The sequence below is a fragment of the Ursus arctos genome, unplaced genomic scaffold (assembly GCF_023065955.2).
Source record: "Ursus arctos isolate Adak ecotype North America unplaced genomic scaffold, UrsArc2.0 scaffold_2, whole genome shotgun sequence".
NCBI classification, from domain to species: domain Eukaryota; kingdom Metazoa; phylum Chordata; class Mammalia; order Carnivora; family Ursidae; genus Ursus; species Ursus arctos.
Genome location: NW_026622874.1, coordinates 63,235,745 through 63,252,165, shown reverse-complemented (window position 1 = coordinate 63,252,165; position 16,421 = coordinate 63,235,745). Strand labels below are relative to the sequence as shown.

Genomic DNA, 16,421 nt, shown 5'->3' with positions numbered 1-16,421 from the left:
CCTAGACACACAGAGGCCTGGTGACCTTAGCTTTCTTGCTGCACAGGACGGCGGGAGGGGACAGAGAGTAGTATCAGCAGGTGTAACGAGTCCCAGGGGCTGCCCCAACATGGAATGTGTGCTGAGTGACCCTCCGGGGTCCCTGGCCTGCAGCTGCTGGGGGCTCCCTCCTGGGCCCCGAGCCCCACCCCAAGCTGTGGTTTCCACAAGTAAACAGTCCTCACCCTGAAAGGGCTCGCCCAGGGCTGTAGGGACAGGGACAGGGGCACAGCTGACGTGGTCCCCATCACCCTGAAGGGACCAGGGGAGGAGCTGCCCAGATCAGGACTCTGTCCGAGGACTTTGTACCCACAGGCTCCGGGACGGCCCATGGAAGGGATCTCCCATCACTGGCTGGGAGCGGGGGAACAAGGCACTGCTGAGTGCTCTCTGGTCTGAGGGGTGCAGAGCAGGTCGGGTGAGCCCAGATGGGATGTGGTGACTTGCTGGAGCGTGCAGAGTGGGACGGGACAGCGGCGGTGAGGCGGGATTTCTCAGAGCTCCTTGTTAGGAGTCCAGACCCTGACTCTGGCTCTGCTGTGTGACCTCTGCGGGTGGTCCAAACCCTCAGGACTCTGGTCTCACATCCAGAAAGTGGGTTTAACATCCAACAGGCTGACCACCTTGAGTGCGGGGCCCCACGCCAGTCCTGGGGTCCAGCCTTGTCATCTGAGGGTCTGAGCAGCTGAGGGGGAGCCCAGGGGGCGGGGAACGGGGCACCGGCTGGGGTGAGTGATGGAGCTGCTCCCCCGGGTCCCCAGGAGGACAGGGTTCTCAGAGGTTGTGGGAACCCATCCTGGAAGAAGAGGCTGGGCCTGAGCCTCTGTAGGTGGCCTTGAGTCTGAGGCCGCTGAGCCTGGGGCCAGAGGCGCGCGTCCCTCTCTACCCCTGCCCGTGTGTGAGCGCGGGCCCAGGGCTGGCAGAGCCTCACAGGGAAGGGGAGCTGTGGTGCTGGTCCGGTGGGGGTGGGCTCAGTGCTGTGTGTGGGGGCAGGGCCGGCCTAGGCCGCAGACAGAGCCCTGGGGCAACAGCAGTAGGGACATGGCCTCATGTGCATTGGGGTGTGGGGGAGACACTTCCCAGGAGTGCTGTGTTCTCCTGCTCCTAGCTTCTCACTTAGACACTGACAGGGAAGTTCCTAGAAAATCAGAAAGGAAACGTGACTTGTGAAATGGTGTAAAGACAGAGGACAGGCCCAAAGCAGGAGAGGCCCTGCATCCTTGGCTCTAGGATGTGACTCTGTGCTGTCCGTCGGCTGTCGCTGGCGAGCAGGGCGGCCTGGTCTGAGTGGGACCCAGGGATGCAGGTCAGGGTTCCTAGGGGTGCAGGCTGGGGAGGGGAGACCACCCAGCTGGTTGTGAGCACAGGGACGGGGTCTCTCCTGCTCTGGGCCTCCTAGAGGGGAGCTGTTCCTACATTTATTCTGCAATTATCTCCCGAGGCCTCACTGCAGGAGCGAGGTAACAGGAGAGATGGGAATGGCTTGCTCTAGACTGGACAGTGAGTCCAGGAACTAATAGTCAGCCCCGCCCTTGGGGCGTGGAGGAGCTAAGGGCTCTTCTGGTTAAAGAATCTTTCCTCCCTTCTTACATCTGCATTCTGGATGTTTCCTGTGCAACCTCATAGGCCCAGGGTGAGCCAGCAGAGAGGCGGCCGGCCATGGACACCTGCTCAGAAGACCCCCACCTGGGCAGAGCCTCCTGGCTCCTGGGATTCACCAGCCTTCTCCTCAGTGAGTGGTCTGGGCTCCCTGGGAGGGAGGGCCGCTGGGTGGACGGGAGGCAGGAGCCATTCGGCCGTCTGAGCACTTTGCTGAAGAACCAGAGAACCAGCGGTATGATGACCGAGCACACGCCGTGCATTTGGTTCAGAGCCCGGGGTGAATGGAGGGAACAAAGGGAGCTGGTGGCTGAGGCCGGACTGGGAACCCTGAGCCCTGGCTGCCTGGCTGCATGAAGGGAACCCCTACCAGGGGGGAGGGCAGGAGAGCCCGGAGCATCCTGGGGAGAGGGATGGAGGAGACGAGGTAGCGGCTGCGGGGACCCAGAGGTGTGGATAGGCACCCCCGCCTGCGATGCCCAGAGGAGCCGGCAGCCCTGCAGCTGCTGTGTGCAGGAGGGGCCGGCCCAGAGCCCCTGTCTGAGCTGGAGGAAGCCGCTCTAGTCCGGCTCCTTGGGCAGGATGAGGGCCCTGAGTCCGATGAAGATTGTGTGCAAAGGAAGGAAAGGAACCCCCAGAATTCAAGGGTCTGGGTGCACCTGCTGTGTGTAAGGGTGAGCCCGGAATAGGAGACCGCTGACCTGGGCTCCGGGTGGGGATGACCCGGGGGGGGCAGGAGGGAAGCTGGGCCCCAGAAAGGGAACTGAAAAAAGCCCAGTCCTAATAGAAGGCCGAAATTCCAGTTATCCTACATCTGAGACCGTCTGCTTATATGTAATAAAGTAAATACGAACAAAGGAGAAAAAACTAAGCTCCCGAGGTATGTGAATTCTGGAGACACCTCGGAAAGCTTTTACGGTCTGTAATGTATGGTGTGAGGGCACCAGCCCCTCTGTGAGCTGCAGGGATTCTAGGAAATTTCTGGAAACACCGGGCATCTGTAAACAGGACGTTTACTCATTAGAAAATGAGCTTGCAAGGCTTGAGACCCTTTCAACAAGACAACTTTCTGTCAGCAACATGTGAGCTTTCTCTTCAATTTGGTTTACCTGGAGACATAAGGGAAATTACATGGAGTTTCCTCCATAAACCTCTCAGTTGTAAGATTAGAGAGATAGAAAAGGAAGAAGGAAGAAAGAAAAAGAAACAGAAAGGCAGGAAGGAAAGACGGATGCAAGGAAGGAGAAAGGAGGAGAAAGAGAGAGAGAAATGGACTAAATATTATGTTGATGTTGAATGTTGAATTTCATCTTATTTAAATAAACAATGACTCTTGGTCACAGCCACCCGCCCCTGCCCTTCTGTCCCTCTCTGGGTTCAGCACCTTCTGCAGACCTGAGCGCTCTCTTGCCTTCCCCCGTCTTGAGTGGGCTTCCAGCTTGCTCCAGCTTGCTCACCGTCCAGCTTCTGGGCAGCTCCTCCCCTGCAGCCTGAGAGCTAAGACTCCTCTCTCCCGGGTTCCCCCCTTTCCAGCAGGTGCTGGTTGACCCTTAGCTCGCCTCACGACCCTTCCCTGCCAAAGTCCGCTAAGTACATGAGTCCCTTCTCCTGGGACAATAGCTGGGGTGTGAGACCCCAGCACTGCTTGGACCCCTCTGACCAGACAGCAGGGCTGGGAGGGAGGACCTCTGTGCAGGGCAGGGCAGGGCAGGGCACGGGGAGGGCAGGGGGAGAGTTGTAGGGCAGCTCCCTGCAGGGGAGGCACTGGGCTGGGGGAGAGGGAAGCCGGCTCCAGATCTTGCTCTGCACTGTGTGACCCAGGACAAGTTTCCCCCCGAGTGACTCCCTTCTCTGTGAAAGGTCCCCTCGAAGACCTACAGCTGTGATATCCTGGGATTGGGGGTGTCCACCTGGAGGGGACTGACCTGTGGCTTCTCCCAGGCCTCTGCTCTGTGTCTCCCTCCTGTCCTGTCCTGTCCTCGTCCTGCATCCTGACAGGGACAGACAGTGGGGAGCCTGTTTGGAGCCCCTTCAGAACCCAGAGCCCAGGCCTATCGTTGTCACGTCCATGGTCCCCAAGGAGGGAGGAGATGCTCTCTCCAAGGCTCCCCTGCAATGCCCTGGCCCTCTGCGGTCTCCGTCTCTGCTGCCGAGCTGGGACTGCAGAGCCCCTGCTGCAGGACCCCGGCTCCTGCCCTGGTGTGTGGACCCCGGTCTGCACGGCCCGCTCAGGACCACGAGCTGCAGCGGGGAGCCGCCAAGAAGCCGCTGGCGAGCAGCCTGGTGGGGGCTGCGCAGCTGCTGACGGAGCGCCGCAGAAACGCCTGCTCCTGTCGCCCTGTTCCCCTGGGGCGGACGCCTCTGACCCACGCGGGGGCACTGAGGGGGACGGCGTGGGCTCAGAATTCCTGGGGAGCAGCCCGCGGGCAGGGGCCACCCTGGGGACGGATCTGCTGTCCCTCGGGAGCCCCAGGCACAGTTCCCACTGTTGGAACAAGGGCCGCTTCTCTGACTCGGGGTTAGCGTCCTGTGGGCATCAGACTCTGTGTATTTCCACCCGAGATGAGCCCTGGCTGTGAGTACTGCGGTGGGGACGCAGGTGTGACAGGACACTGTGGTTCTGTGCATTAATTCATGAGGAAGCCCAGTCACAGGAAGAGTCAAAGTCCACCCTTCACAGGCCACCAGGAACCCCAATCGACTTACGCGGATGTCCTGTGTGTGCACGGGTCTAGCGTGTCTGCGGCCGCACAGAGAGGACGCACATCTTCATGGCGCTGACTTTTGGGAGGGGGCGGCCCTCGAACTTCTGCTGGAATCAACCCCAGAATCCTTAGGATAGCTTTGGATGACACAGAACACTTCACAATCCCGAGACGACCCGCCGAGGGGAGCAGACATGCCCACACCGAGTCCCGGGCACGATAGACACCACTCTGCCCAGCATCTCGGGGGTCTCAGCCACCTGGTGACGGGGGACGTGACAGGGACCATGGAAGCCAGCTGCTGTGGACACGGCCAGGAGTGTCCTCTCGCTAAGGAAGGCCCTGGCCGGACTTTACTCCTGTGGCCACCTATGGGATCCCAGCATGGATGTCTGTGTCCCGGGGGCCCATCCCTGATCCCAGGAGGAGCCCCCAACAGGGGCAGCTGGGGAGAGACGTGGACTCCATCCTGGCACCTGGGAAGGCCGGCTGATCCCAGGTGTGCTCGGCCAAGAATCAGCATCGTGGCGGTGAGAGCAGCTCACACGATGGGAACGCCTTCCTCTCCTGACATCCTAGCACACATTCTGGGAGGGCTGCACGGCTAGTATGTCCCCGTCCCAGAGGAAGGCTGGAGGCAGGGAGGTCACTGCTCCCATCCACGGGCTCAAGGGAACAGAGGACCTGGTCTCACACCTCCCGGACCCTCCCGTCCAGGGTGCCGACCGCCCTGCTGCACTAGACCTCCCGGTCTGAGACCCAAGCACGTTCCCTGTGCGTCAGACTCACACAGGACGCTGAAGTCAAGAAGGTTCTAGAAGGAAACGAGAGAGAATTAGGAGCACACTTTGATGTTGGGGGGTGATCTTTTCATGCCAGAGATAAACCAGTAAGCCTTAAACGATCCGTACGTTTAGCTTCATGAGGACAGTAGCAGGGCCATCAGTCCAAGACAATGGTGAAACGCAAACTGGAAACTATTTCTATTATTTTGTTAGAAAACAGGCTAATCTTCTTAAAATAGGTCTAGCTCCTGAATGCTAATAAGAAAAACAGAATCATGGGGAGAGGACATGAGCAGACAGCTCACAGCGGCCAGAAAAGGAGACCAACAGTCCTAGGACATGATGACCGGGTTCATGTACAGGAGAAATGCTCCTTAGAAGATGACGTGATATAATTTTCTCTTATTCTTTGCAAAGAATGAAACCTTCGGTCACCATGTGCTGGTGGGAACCCTGAGCATTATTGGGAGGAGAGCAGCTGGGGTCACTGTCGGGACGGCAGTGAGCAAGGTCTGTCAGAATCTGAGACGGACCTGCCTTTGGTCTATTAGACCCACCCAGTGGGTTATCCCAGTGTCTACACAGCCATGTGTGCTGTCCACACAGGAAGCCCGTCTTGGTGGCAGGCACAGCAGAGCTCACCAGACCATCATCAGCTCCCCCACATTTTCTCGTCCCGGGCAGTTAGTCAGGCCGGGTGACAGTGTGGCCGACAAGACTGAGCAGAGACCCCACTACTTCTGGATTAGAGAGACACCCCCCGGGGTGACTGCACTGTCTGCGTCCCTGCTGTGGCCCCGAGGGGCACCTACCAGGGCGTGGAGCCTCCCCCAGTGTGACAGGCCCTCCCTCAGTCTGGAGGACTCCCCTGGTCAGACCCTGAGCTCCTGGATGTGTGAGTGACAGCAGCCCAGCCTCACCAAGCTGACTGTGGGCCTGCCCAGAAGGGGGGCAGGGAGCCACTTTCATCAGCGCCTCAGCGGTCACCTGTTGTGGGTAACCTGCCGTCCCCTCAGCCCCTGGACTCACACTGGGTGTGGGTTTCCAGCTCGTGCGGTTCAGGACACAGGGGGCTCGGCGGGGTCCTCAGGCCCAGCGTCTCTGGGACAGACATTAAGGTCTGGGCTGGGGCTGCAGGGAGCTCAGGGGTCACCCGGGAGGCTGTGCGTCCAGCTCCCGCCGGTGCTTGCTGACGGGGTGCGCTTCCTGTGGCTGCGGATGGAGGCCTCACCCCTCCCTGGCTGTTGGCCAGAGGCTGCCGTCCGTCCCTCCCCATGGGGGCCTCTCTACAGGGCCGCCCACAACACGGCCACCAGAGTTCTCACAGCGAGCAGGACACAGGATGACAGCAAGACGGTGTTACCCTCGTGTAGGACCTGCTGTCCTGAGGGCGGTCCATCATGTGAGCGACACTCTGCTCCTTAGAGGCCAGTCCCGGGGGTGGCCCCCACTCCAGGGGCAGAGCTTGCCCGGCCTGCGGGCTGGAGGGTCTCTGCAGGCCCGTGAGAGGCTGCCTCCTGCACTAATGCACTCGGTATGGACCGAAAACATGCTCATGCTTTGCTCCGACCTCTCCTGACATTCCTGCTCGCGCTGTCGGGGGTCAGGGCACCTCAGGTGAGCAAGTCCGCGGGACCTGTTCAAGGGGACGCTCCCCTGGGACCAGGAGGGATCCCAGCCTCGCCTCCCATTCACGGCTCTCTCCCGCCTTCCAAGAGTCCGGGGAGCACACAGGACGGATCTCGTGAAGAAGGTGGGTTCTAGGGTTTCCTCCTTTATTCCTAACGAAAACCTCTCACATTTCCCGTGTCCTCTGCCCTAGGCGTCTGCGGCGCTCTGACCCAGAGCTCTGGAGTCCGTGGTTCTGGAGTGGAGGATTCTGGAATCCCTGATTCTCTTAAGAGGATGCAAGGAGCTTCTGTGTTGTTTCATGTGATCAGAAATCGAGAATTACCCCCAGAAGTCGAGCTGGAGAAGATGTCTTGGGGCATTGCATTAGGGTCCAACTGGACAGCCATACTGCAGGTCATTCCTGGGTCAGATGTTCCAGAATGGCTCAACTTCCAGGACAAGTTTGAGAAGAGGGTCCATGTCCCCAACACAACGACCCTGAGGATTGACAACTTGACCCTTGAGGACAGCGGGCTGTACCGGGCTCGAGTCAGCTACAGTAACGGAACACAAACTGACCAGGATTTCCACCTGACGGTCTATGGTACGTGGTGGTCCCTCCCCCAGCCCCATAGCTGACCTCCGTCCTCTGTCCCTGGAGTGTCCACGCGCCCCGATGGCAGGATCCCTTCCAGACCGCAGCCTTCAGACTCGATCTTCTCCCCTGGAAGTAGATGCCGTGTGTTCAGCACAAACGCAGGCAGAGCTGAGGTTCTCACCGGGGATGAATCACTTCTGTGCCTCAGGAGGGGAACACGGAGCGGGGGGAAATGGGGACTTGGCCATAACACTCACTGTCCCCATAGCACTCAGGGTGCTCAGTGTGACTGTCAGCTGTCTAGTGCTGCTGTAACAGGTGACTGACCTTCAGGGGTTGACCACACCACCACCTGAGTGTCCTCCTGGGCTACGGGGCAGGACTCAGACCCCAGAGCCTCGGCCATGAGCTCAAGGTGTTGGCAAGGCTGTGCTCCTCTCTGGAGGCTCCGGAGAGAATCCATTTCTGTTCCTGTCCCTCCTTCTAGTCGCATCTGCATCCCCCGGCTCGTGACCCTTCCTCCCCCTTCACAGCCGGCACTGGAGGGATGAGTCCCTCTGGCCCTGCGTCCCTCCCTCCTCCTCCCCTGCCTCCCTCCACTTGCAAGGACCTGTGATCACTTGGGGCCCATCTGGGAATCCAGACCTTCTCTGGTTTAGGGTCAGCTGGTTTGCAGCCTCTGTTTCCCTTTGTCATGGAACCTAAGACACTTGCAGGTTCTGAGGGTCAGCACGTGGCCATGGTTGGGGACACTTGTCATCTAGCAGGATGGGGAAGCCCACGTGTGGTTCTCCCTGCCCCGTCCCCTGTCCTTCTCACCACCAGCCCAAGGGAGCTCACTCAGACTCACGGGTCTGGCTCTAACCCTCCACAGACGTAGGAGACGTTCACAGGTCAGCCCTTCTTCAGAAGCTCAGTGAGCAGCTCTCTCTCCCTGCGCAGGGAGATGTCTTGCTCCAGAGAGAGTGGCCTTTGCAGCCTGTAGTCCCAGAGATTTCCAGGAAGACAATCTGTCCCTTGTGTTCATGTGTGGACCCCAAGTTCAGTGCGTGTTCCTACAACACTCAGGGAGGCCATTCCTCGCGGCCACCACTGTGTCTGCCACCATAGTCTCTCCTGGTGAGAGCCTGACACTGATCTGGGCTCCCAGAGCTGGCAGTGGCCTCTGCACCACGGGCTGTGCAGTCCTGGGCACCATCTGAGCTGAAGTAGGGGTAGGGTCTGGACCAGGACATATCCTGTCCCTACTTCTCCTTCTTCTAGGGGACACCCCACTTTCTTAGAATTAACTGGCTATGGGTACGTGATTACAGTATATTCTCATGCGACATTTTTAAGACGCTCAGTGTAGTGAAATCACATAGAGCTGAACTCAGTGTCTCCCACTCCTTTTTGGCACCTGCTGTATATTTGGTTCTGTTCTGAGTTATCTGTAAACTGCAGGCATCATCCTTCGGGGGAGGAAACCAGAGCGTCAGGGAGAATCCGCAGGAGAAAGCAGGAGCTGTGATGTTCTCCACTCACGTGAGCCTCTGTCCTCTTGTCTCTCCCACCACAGAGCCCGTGCCCCTTCCCCAGATCCGGGCCACGGTTCCGTCCCTCACACCAGGCTGGTGCAACGTCACTGTGGAGTGTGACACCACGCGAAACAGGGAGGGCCTGACCATGGAGTGTGACACCACGGGAACCAGGGAGGGCCTGACCGTGTCCTGGGAGAGCGAGGGCCTCCTCAGGGAGCTGGAGCAGAGACCGGCCCCACGACCAGCGCCCAACCCCTGGACCCTGGCTGTGACCCTGCCCCTGAGCCAGCCCAACGCCAGCCTCACCTGTGTGGTCAGCAACCAGGTGGACCAGAAAACTGCCACCAGGGTCCTTGGGGACATCTGTGGCCATGGTGAGTGCATCCTGATAGAGGGGAGGGGCTCTCCCCGAGCTCAGGCAGCCCTGGGTGAGGGTTCCCGGCTCCTGTCCCCCATGTTTATGTCACCACCTGCCACCTGGTCACCCTGTCGAGGACTCTGGGAGGCACATCCAACCTGCTTCTGCCCTTCGGTGTCCCTCCCCTGCTGCTCTCCTCTCCTCACCCCTGCTGGTCAGGCAACACCAGCAGGTACCTCTCCCCACCCTCATCCATCATCCCGTGTGTGTCTAGGGTGGTTTTCAGAAAGAGCGAATTGGGGGGTGTCAGTGGTCTGTGCTCTCTGAGGGGTCTGAGCAAGGAACTCCCTGCAGGACTCAGGGCTCGGGGCTCCTATGCCCGTTTCTGGCCTCAAGAACTCGCTTCACACCCATCCGCTTGCCTGAATTCCTGGATGTGTCCTGCTCTCCTCAGCTTCCAGCCTCTGCTCAGGCCCCTCCCTCTGCCCTCAGCCCTTCCAAGTCAGGGGTCCTCCACTCCCCCACTTATTCCCATCCAGGGACCCCTTCACTGCACATGCTCCGGGGCCCGTGACCCCTGCAGTCCCACAGGACGGCTGCTGGGTGCAGTTCCAGCATTCAGAGAGTTTGCAGAGGGGCTCCTCAGCCTCGATGGCTCAGGGCCCTGCAGGAGCTGCCGCTGTCCTGCCCTCACACCTCGTCTCCTCTACGGAGCGGTCAGGGCCCCACACAGAGAGCTGATGCTCTGGGCTGGGATTAGTCTCCTCTGCAGCCTGAACACCTAGAGCGCAGGGGCCACGTCTGTTTCTCCTTTGCATGCCTGTCCCACCCTCGGTCTGCTCACAGTCAGTGTGTCCCTGAATGAATGATGTCCTGGGTCCCCGTGTGCCCCCTCGTCCCTCCACACCCTCCTCCACCAGCTGCTGGGGAACCTGGTGCTTCAGCATCTCTGATCCCAGAGGAAGCTCAAGGCTCAGTGACCCACTGGACCCTCTGGAGAGAGGCTCCTTCCTCCCTCTCATCCTCCTACCCGGCTCCCCGTGCCCGGTCCCTCTCCCTTGTGCTCCAGTGGGTGCTGGCTGCTCCCAGGGCTGGAGAGTTGACACAGACATTCTGTTCATGGCTCTCCTTCCTGGAATGCTGCACCCACCCTGAATATCGGGTAATCGTCTACTCCTCCCTCAAGACCAGGTTTCCCTATCACCTCCTCCAGGAGGCCCTCCATGAAGACCTGGGTGCAAGCTGTAAAGCTCTCGTGCCCTGGGATGGCTCTGGCTGGCTGCCTCTGGCATGTTCTCAGCCTTCCCCTCACTGAGGGGCTCCTCAAGGGCGGGCACCATGTCCCGTTCCTCTCAGCACCCCGGCCAGAAGCAGGAGCTTGGGAACTGGCTGAGGGAAAGCACCTGCCGTGCTCCTCCCTCTTCTTCTTCTGACCAGGTCCCTTCAGACGTCTCTGTGTGCGCGGCCACGGGCGTCTTCACTGCTCTCTTGCCTTAACCTTCCTCATTCTCTCTGTGCGACAGAAACAGGTCTACATGGACAGGTCACTGCTGCCCTATTACGAAACATCCTAGGATCTGTTGTGATCGTGTTGCTGATCCTGGGAGCTGGGCTGTATCTTTGGAAGACACGTGGGGAGAAGAAGAACGTGGACTCTGGGAGAGGCAGGTTGCACTTCTCCTTCCTGAGCCCAGACCCCTCCCTCCCCCACTCTTCCTGGAGCTCGCTCTCTCCTGCATTTTGCGGCTCAGGGAATGTCCCGCAGGAGGCTGGCTGCTGTGGCCATGGCCGTGAGGTCATGGAGGGGGAGGGTCCAGGTCTCCAGGCTCAGACTCCAGCTCCGTCTGTGCATGACTCAGGTGCAGGATCACAGGAGGACCACAGGGACCCGGATGCTGGCATCCACTACGCAGAGCTGAGCCAGCAAGAGTCTGGAGACAGGAGGGACAGGGTAAGGCTAGGAGAGGGGGCAGCCTGGGTTCTCCCAAGTCCCTCTGTGCCTGGGTGTGTGTCTGTCAATCCCAGTCATCTGCATGATCTGTCCTGGATGCCTCGGTAACCCTCTCCAGACAACGCGATATTCACTAAGAAAATTCTCCTCGGGCCCCATGCAGTGCTGGACACTGGGGGAGGTCATGTCAGCAGCACTGGGTCTGTGCGGGTCCCTCTGGGCTGCTCTGTCCCTCAGCTGCTCCAGGAGCCCTCTGTCTGCATTCCAGGGTAGGGGTGCCCCTGATCTAGAAGAGGAGAGCCCTCTCACCACTGTCTACAGTGAGGTCCGCAGGCCAGGCCAGGCCATGAGGAGGATTTAATGGGAAGAAGCAGGAGAATCTCGCCCTCCGGAGACACCTGTCTCGTGAGCATGACGCCTGCAGCTCGGGTCCTGCCTCCACCACCTCTGAGGCTCTGAGCAGGGACTGGATGGATCCACCGTCAGTTATTTCTGTGCTAAATCGTTCTGCACAAGGTCACCGTGAGGCACACACAGGGGTAGTTCAAGGGGGAAACTGAGTAAACAAACCTGTTCCAGAACCGCTCAGCCTCAGCTACGTGTCAACCCCAGACGGCCCCGCTCTGCCCCTGGTCTCTACGACATCCAACTGCCTTTCAGACCCGTAGCCCCTGGGACGAGCCCTGGTGAATTCCCAATATCCCGCCTGGACCGTCTTGAACACCACCCAGCGGTCAGTCCCGTGCTGAGAGCTATTCACGGACCCTGTGAATTCGTAACCGTGAGTGCTGGCTGAGTGCCGCTCTGTGACTCGCACTGTTCTGACAACTCTGCTCGCTGTTAACTCACTGGGTCCTCGGGGACTCTCTGTGAAGGGAATTTGAATGGCTCCATGATGCAGAAGACAAAATCTGGGTGGAGGGGACCTGAGATGTCCCTAAATCTCTCAGTGGATCTCATTCCTTCTACCGCGTCCCCATCCAGGTGGAGTGGAGAGGGACCCTCGTGTCTGGCACCTCTACTATCTCTGCCATCTCTCTCCCTTCTGAACTTCCAGTCGTGGGCGTTAGTGGGATAGACCAGACCCTGGGTCCTGCTCGACTCTCCTCCAGGGGAGCCTCTCCAAGCCTGTCGGGTTCCTGCTTTCCTGATTTCTTTGCCAAAGTGAGCAGATAGAGCTTGTGTGAGGAGGTCCCTCTCCTCTTCTCGCTTCCCTTTCTCAGCTGCTCCCTGCGCTGCTCACAAGTGCTGCCCGTGCTCTGGGGTGTCCTGCGTCTCAGGGTCATGTCTCCCTCACTAGCCTGCAGGCAGCCCGAGGCCAGAAGCTTCACCTTGTTCTCCGTCCCATCCCCTGTGTCGCGGACAGAGCTGCTTCCTGGTGGCTGTTCAGTAGCTGTTGCTGGAAGATGAGAGACGTTTGCTCAGAAATCATTTGTCCCTCATCTGGGCTGCAGGAGAGCCCACCCAAGCCCCCTGTGAGATCTCCTGAAGTGACATCACTGTCCTTGCAGACGACCTGCTCAGAGCTGCCCACTGGTCCTGCAAGACAAGCTGCCAGGGTCTCCTGTGATCGGACCCGCTCCGTGTGCATCCAGCCGCGGGAGCTCAGCTCGGTTGCGATCATAGCTGCCAGTGATGTGGGAAAGAAAGGCAGAAGAAAAATTATTAAATTTCCTTACTATCCACAGCCCATTGACTAGTCCTTGAAACAGGCAGAGTGACCTTCCTCTAGGGATACAACTCTTGATGTTAATACTTTGCTGAGGACAAAAGTCAGTCCTAGCCTGGGATCCTGTAAGTCTACTTTAACATACAGAAGTTCTTTTGGAAACTTCGTTTATCTCTACCCGTCCCGCCTAGAAACATGTTGGGAATCATCCTCAAGCGTATGACCCACCGATATGCATCTGAAGGGTCTCATGACTAAGGTTTTATCAGATGGTAATAAATGACCTTTTCCCAACAATAGCTCGCCCCCTCAATGCCCTCAAGGCCCTGGAAACCTTGCTTCCAAGTTCCTTAGAGACTTAGGCTCTCCCCAACCTCCTCCCAACTTGAGGGTATATAATGGGCCACTCCTCGTGACCCCAGGGCAGCTCTTTCTGCCCACAGATCCTGTCCATGTGCTTTAATAAAACCACCTTTTTGCACCAAAAACGTCTCAAGAATTCTTTCTTGGCTGTTGGCTTCGAACCCTAACGTTCTTTCTTACATCATATGGCCCCTGAATGTCTCATCTGGACTCTGAGCCATGGTACAAACTTGGTGAATACTTTCTCTTCTCTTCCTTTATTCTCATCCCAGGGACTCTTCAAGGAGTCCAGTCTTAGGAGAACACTTTGATGTCCGTTGCTCAGGCTGCAATCCTCTAGCCCTTTTCTGGTCTACGGGGAGGTGAAAGCCTGCATTTTGGGTGGAAATCAATACTCTGGCCGGGATAGTAATACGACCCAAAGGAAAGTTGTAGAAGTTTTGTGATGGGAAAACTTTGGAAAGGAATTTAAGGTGTGGTCAGGACAGACTAAGATTGAAATGGATGGATTTTAAAGTTCACTGGTATAAGATTGAAAGTCTGCTTTCTCTCTGTTCGAAAAGACAAGTTTTCTTGAATTGTTGGTCTGCTCTTGATAAGGAAATGTAATCAGTTTTCTCCTTGCCTGCCCAGAAAAACCAGTTTCTATGTTTTGCCTTTATCAGGTCTTAAACATCCTTAATCCTATACTAGGCATCCTATTAGGCAAGGTTTTAACACACTTCCCCAAGATTTATATTGTGAACAGAATCTCGTTGACTAATTGGGCTTGTTTGTTGATATGTTACATTCTGCAGTAAGTCTGCCTTGGGACGGGAAGTCGATATTCTGGCTATTGAAGTGTTACGTGTCACAGAATAACTGAGTTCCCCTGTCAGTTGCGTCATATGGAATTCTCATATCAGATCATTAGCAATGTCCATTTTGGAGTTTTTGTCATTTATAATCATTCTTATTGTCTTGCAAAATGAGTTTCATCTTCAAGGAAGTTCATAAAAAGGGCTTTTAGGACAAAGACAGGTATCCAATATCTTTAAGATCAAAACTGAAATGGGTAAGATGTCCAGAACTAACTAAAAACCTGCATTCAAATTAAACAAGAATTGGTAACATGGGACTAAGTGGACTAAAAGACGATTATGGTGTTGTGACTCTTATCTCAAAGATTGTTGGTTCTCTAATGTTTGCTTTTCCAGATTAAGGAAATGTTCTCTTAAGATATGACTTACAGAAACATGATAAAGTATTCATTTGTAAACATACTGAAGGATTTACCTTTTCTCTCTACCTGAACCCTCTGAAATTCAAAAGGTCTCAGTGAGTATTCTTTCTTCCATGGCAATCAGAGTTATTTGCATACGTTCAGTATGAATCTGTTCTCCTTGTAACAGGACACCATTGGAAACATTGGTTATTTTACCAAGGCTTTGACTGGAATGTCCTATTTGAGAGAGACATACAGACTCGGATATGACCAGACAGCTTTACGGAACTAGGGTTGACTTTATGAAACCTGGAGCCATAAAGCCCCTTGGGAATGTTGGCCTGACACCTTGCTTACCGAGTTCCCAGCAGCCTCACCAGGTGAGTAAAGAATGTCACTTCCCGGCTGGTGCAGGGAACTCAGATATATCGGGGACCTCAAGAAGAGAAATCCATCCAAATCTACAGGTATTGCAGGCATGTCTGATGTCAATTACCTGGTTTGGCTTTGGGCCTGGAGAGGCTACTGAGAGTTCAACCTAGAGATGCCTTATGAAAGTTCCAGCAAAGCAGATTCTAAAAGATCTATGTGATCAATCATTATTCTTGCTGAGCTTATGTAAGTAATTAGGCCAAGTTTGTGAAAATTGGACTTACAAATTAGTCCTGGCTTGGTTATCTCTGATTAAAAATGAGGGTTATTTTAGAGAGAGGAATTATGTTTCAATAACACACCTTTGTAGATGTTAATTCCTAGTTCTGGTTGTCTTTGAATGTTGTTTGCCTAAGCTAGACAGCTTGAGGTAAACGTCAGAGAAATTGCCACAATAGCTGATATAGACAATCTCCTTGCTGTTATTCTATGGGGATAATAACAGGACCTTATGAGCATATGATTATTTGAACAGCTGAAAAATGGGATTGATTCCCCAACAATTGTATAACTCAACTGTCTCCTTGACCAATTCTGTGTGGGTGGGATGACAGAATCACTCCTAAAAAGCCAGAACATACCCCACTCTACGGGGTTAACTATGGACTTGTGAAGATAATGGATGACCCCACTTTCTTTATGATTGGATTGCATGATGCACTTGGGGATGCCCTTATCTCTTGAGACAATCTTCTCCCACTTGCCAGTGATTCCTTGTAATTAGGATGTTGTTAACACTGGACCTCAAAGAGGTCTTCTTGATGGTATTACCCCTTAGTCACCTTTATCCTAGAAGCCACCGCTATTGATATAAAATTGCAAGTAAAGGCTTTAGCCAAGCAGACAGCAGCTCTCCTGGTAGAATGAGCCTCAAAGCTCACTTTGGGACAATCCCTGACTGTAATGACTTCACATCAGGTCCAGAATGTCTTAGAGACCAAAGGCCCCTTGTTGGGAGGCTGACTTATTAAACACCAAGCTGCACTTACAGATATGCCTGAAATAATACATGAAATCTGTCAGACTTTAAAACCAGCTACCCTTATACCTGGACCTGACCATCGTACTTCTATAGAGCATAACTGTGCAGAGGTTATTGATCCTGTTTATTTTAGCCAACCAGATTTAAAAGATTCCCCTATCCAAAGTGCAGATGACAGTTGGTTTGCTGATGGCAATAGTTTCATGGAAAAGGGAATAAGAAAAGCTGGGTATGCTGTAGTGCTCACTTGTGCTTTGCAATTGTCAGAGCCTTAAAAATTAATATTTGTACCGACTCCAAATATGCATTCCTAGTGCTACATGCCCATGGAGCAATTCGAAGAAAAGAGGATTATTATCAAGCCATAACTCCCCAGTCAAATAGGGCCTAAAATTATTACACCTTCAAAGAATGGCCCTCCAAAACTGAGTAGCCCTTGAAATCTGACTACACTTCACAGAGGCCCAGTATTATATGACTGGCTCCTGGTTGGGATCCAGTGGCTGTGTGGCTCTAACTTGTGTCCATGGCTTCCCCCAGGCTGGATAGGTCGCTGTGCTCCGGGTTTTGCCTGGACGCATGGATGCATTACTAAAACCATGACC

General features: G+C 55.5%; 1 protein-coding gene across 1 annotated transcript; it reads left to right on the top strand.

The window, feature by feature from the left end:
* Positions 1-3,753: 3,753 nt before the first annotated feature.
* Positions 3,754-12,866, top strand: LOC130544231 (uncharacterized). Its single transcript, XM_057315105.1, has 7 exons — positions 3,754-4,031; positions 6,421-6,497; positions 6,951-7,343; positions 8,896-9,231; positions 10,739-10,879; positions 10,967-11,166; positions 12,678-12,866. Exons 1-7 carry the CDS (start codon positions 3,754-3,756, stop codon positions 12,864-12,866), a joined length of 1,614 nt encoding a protein of 537 aa, XP_057171088.1.
* The last annotated feature ends 3,555 nt before the right edge of the window (positions 12,867-16,421 follow it).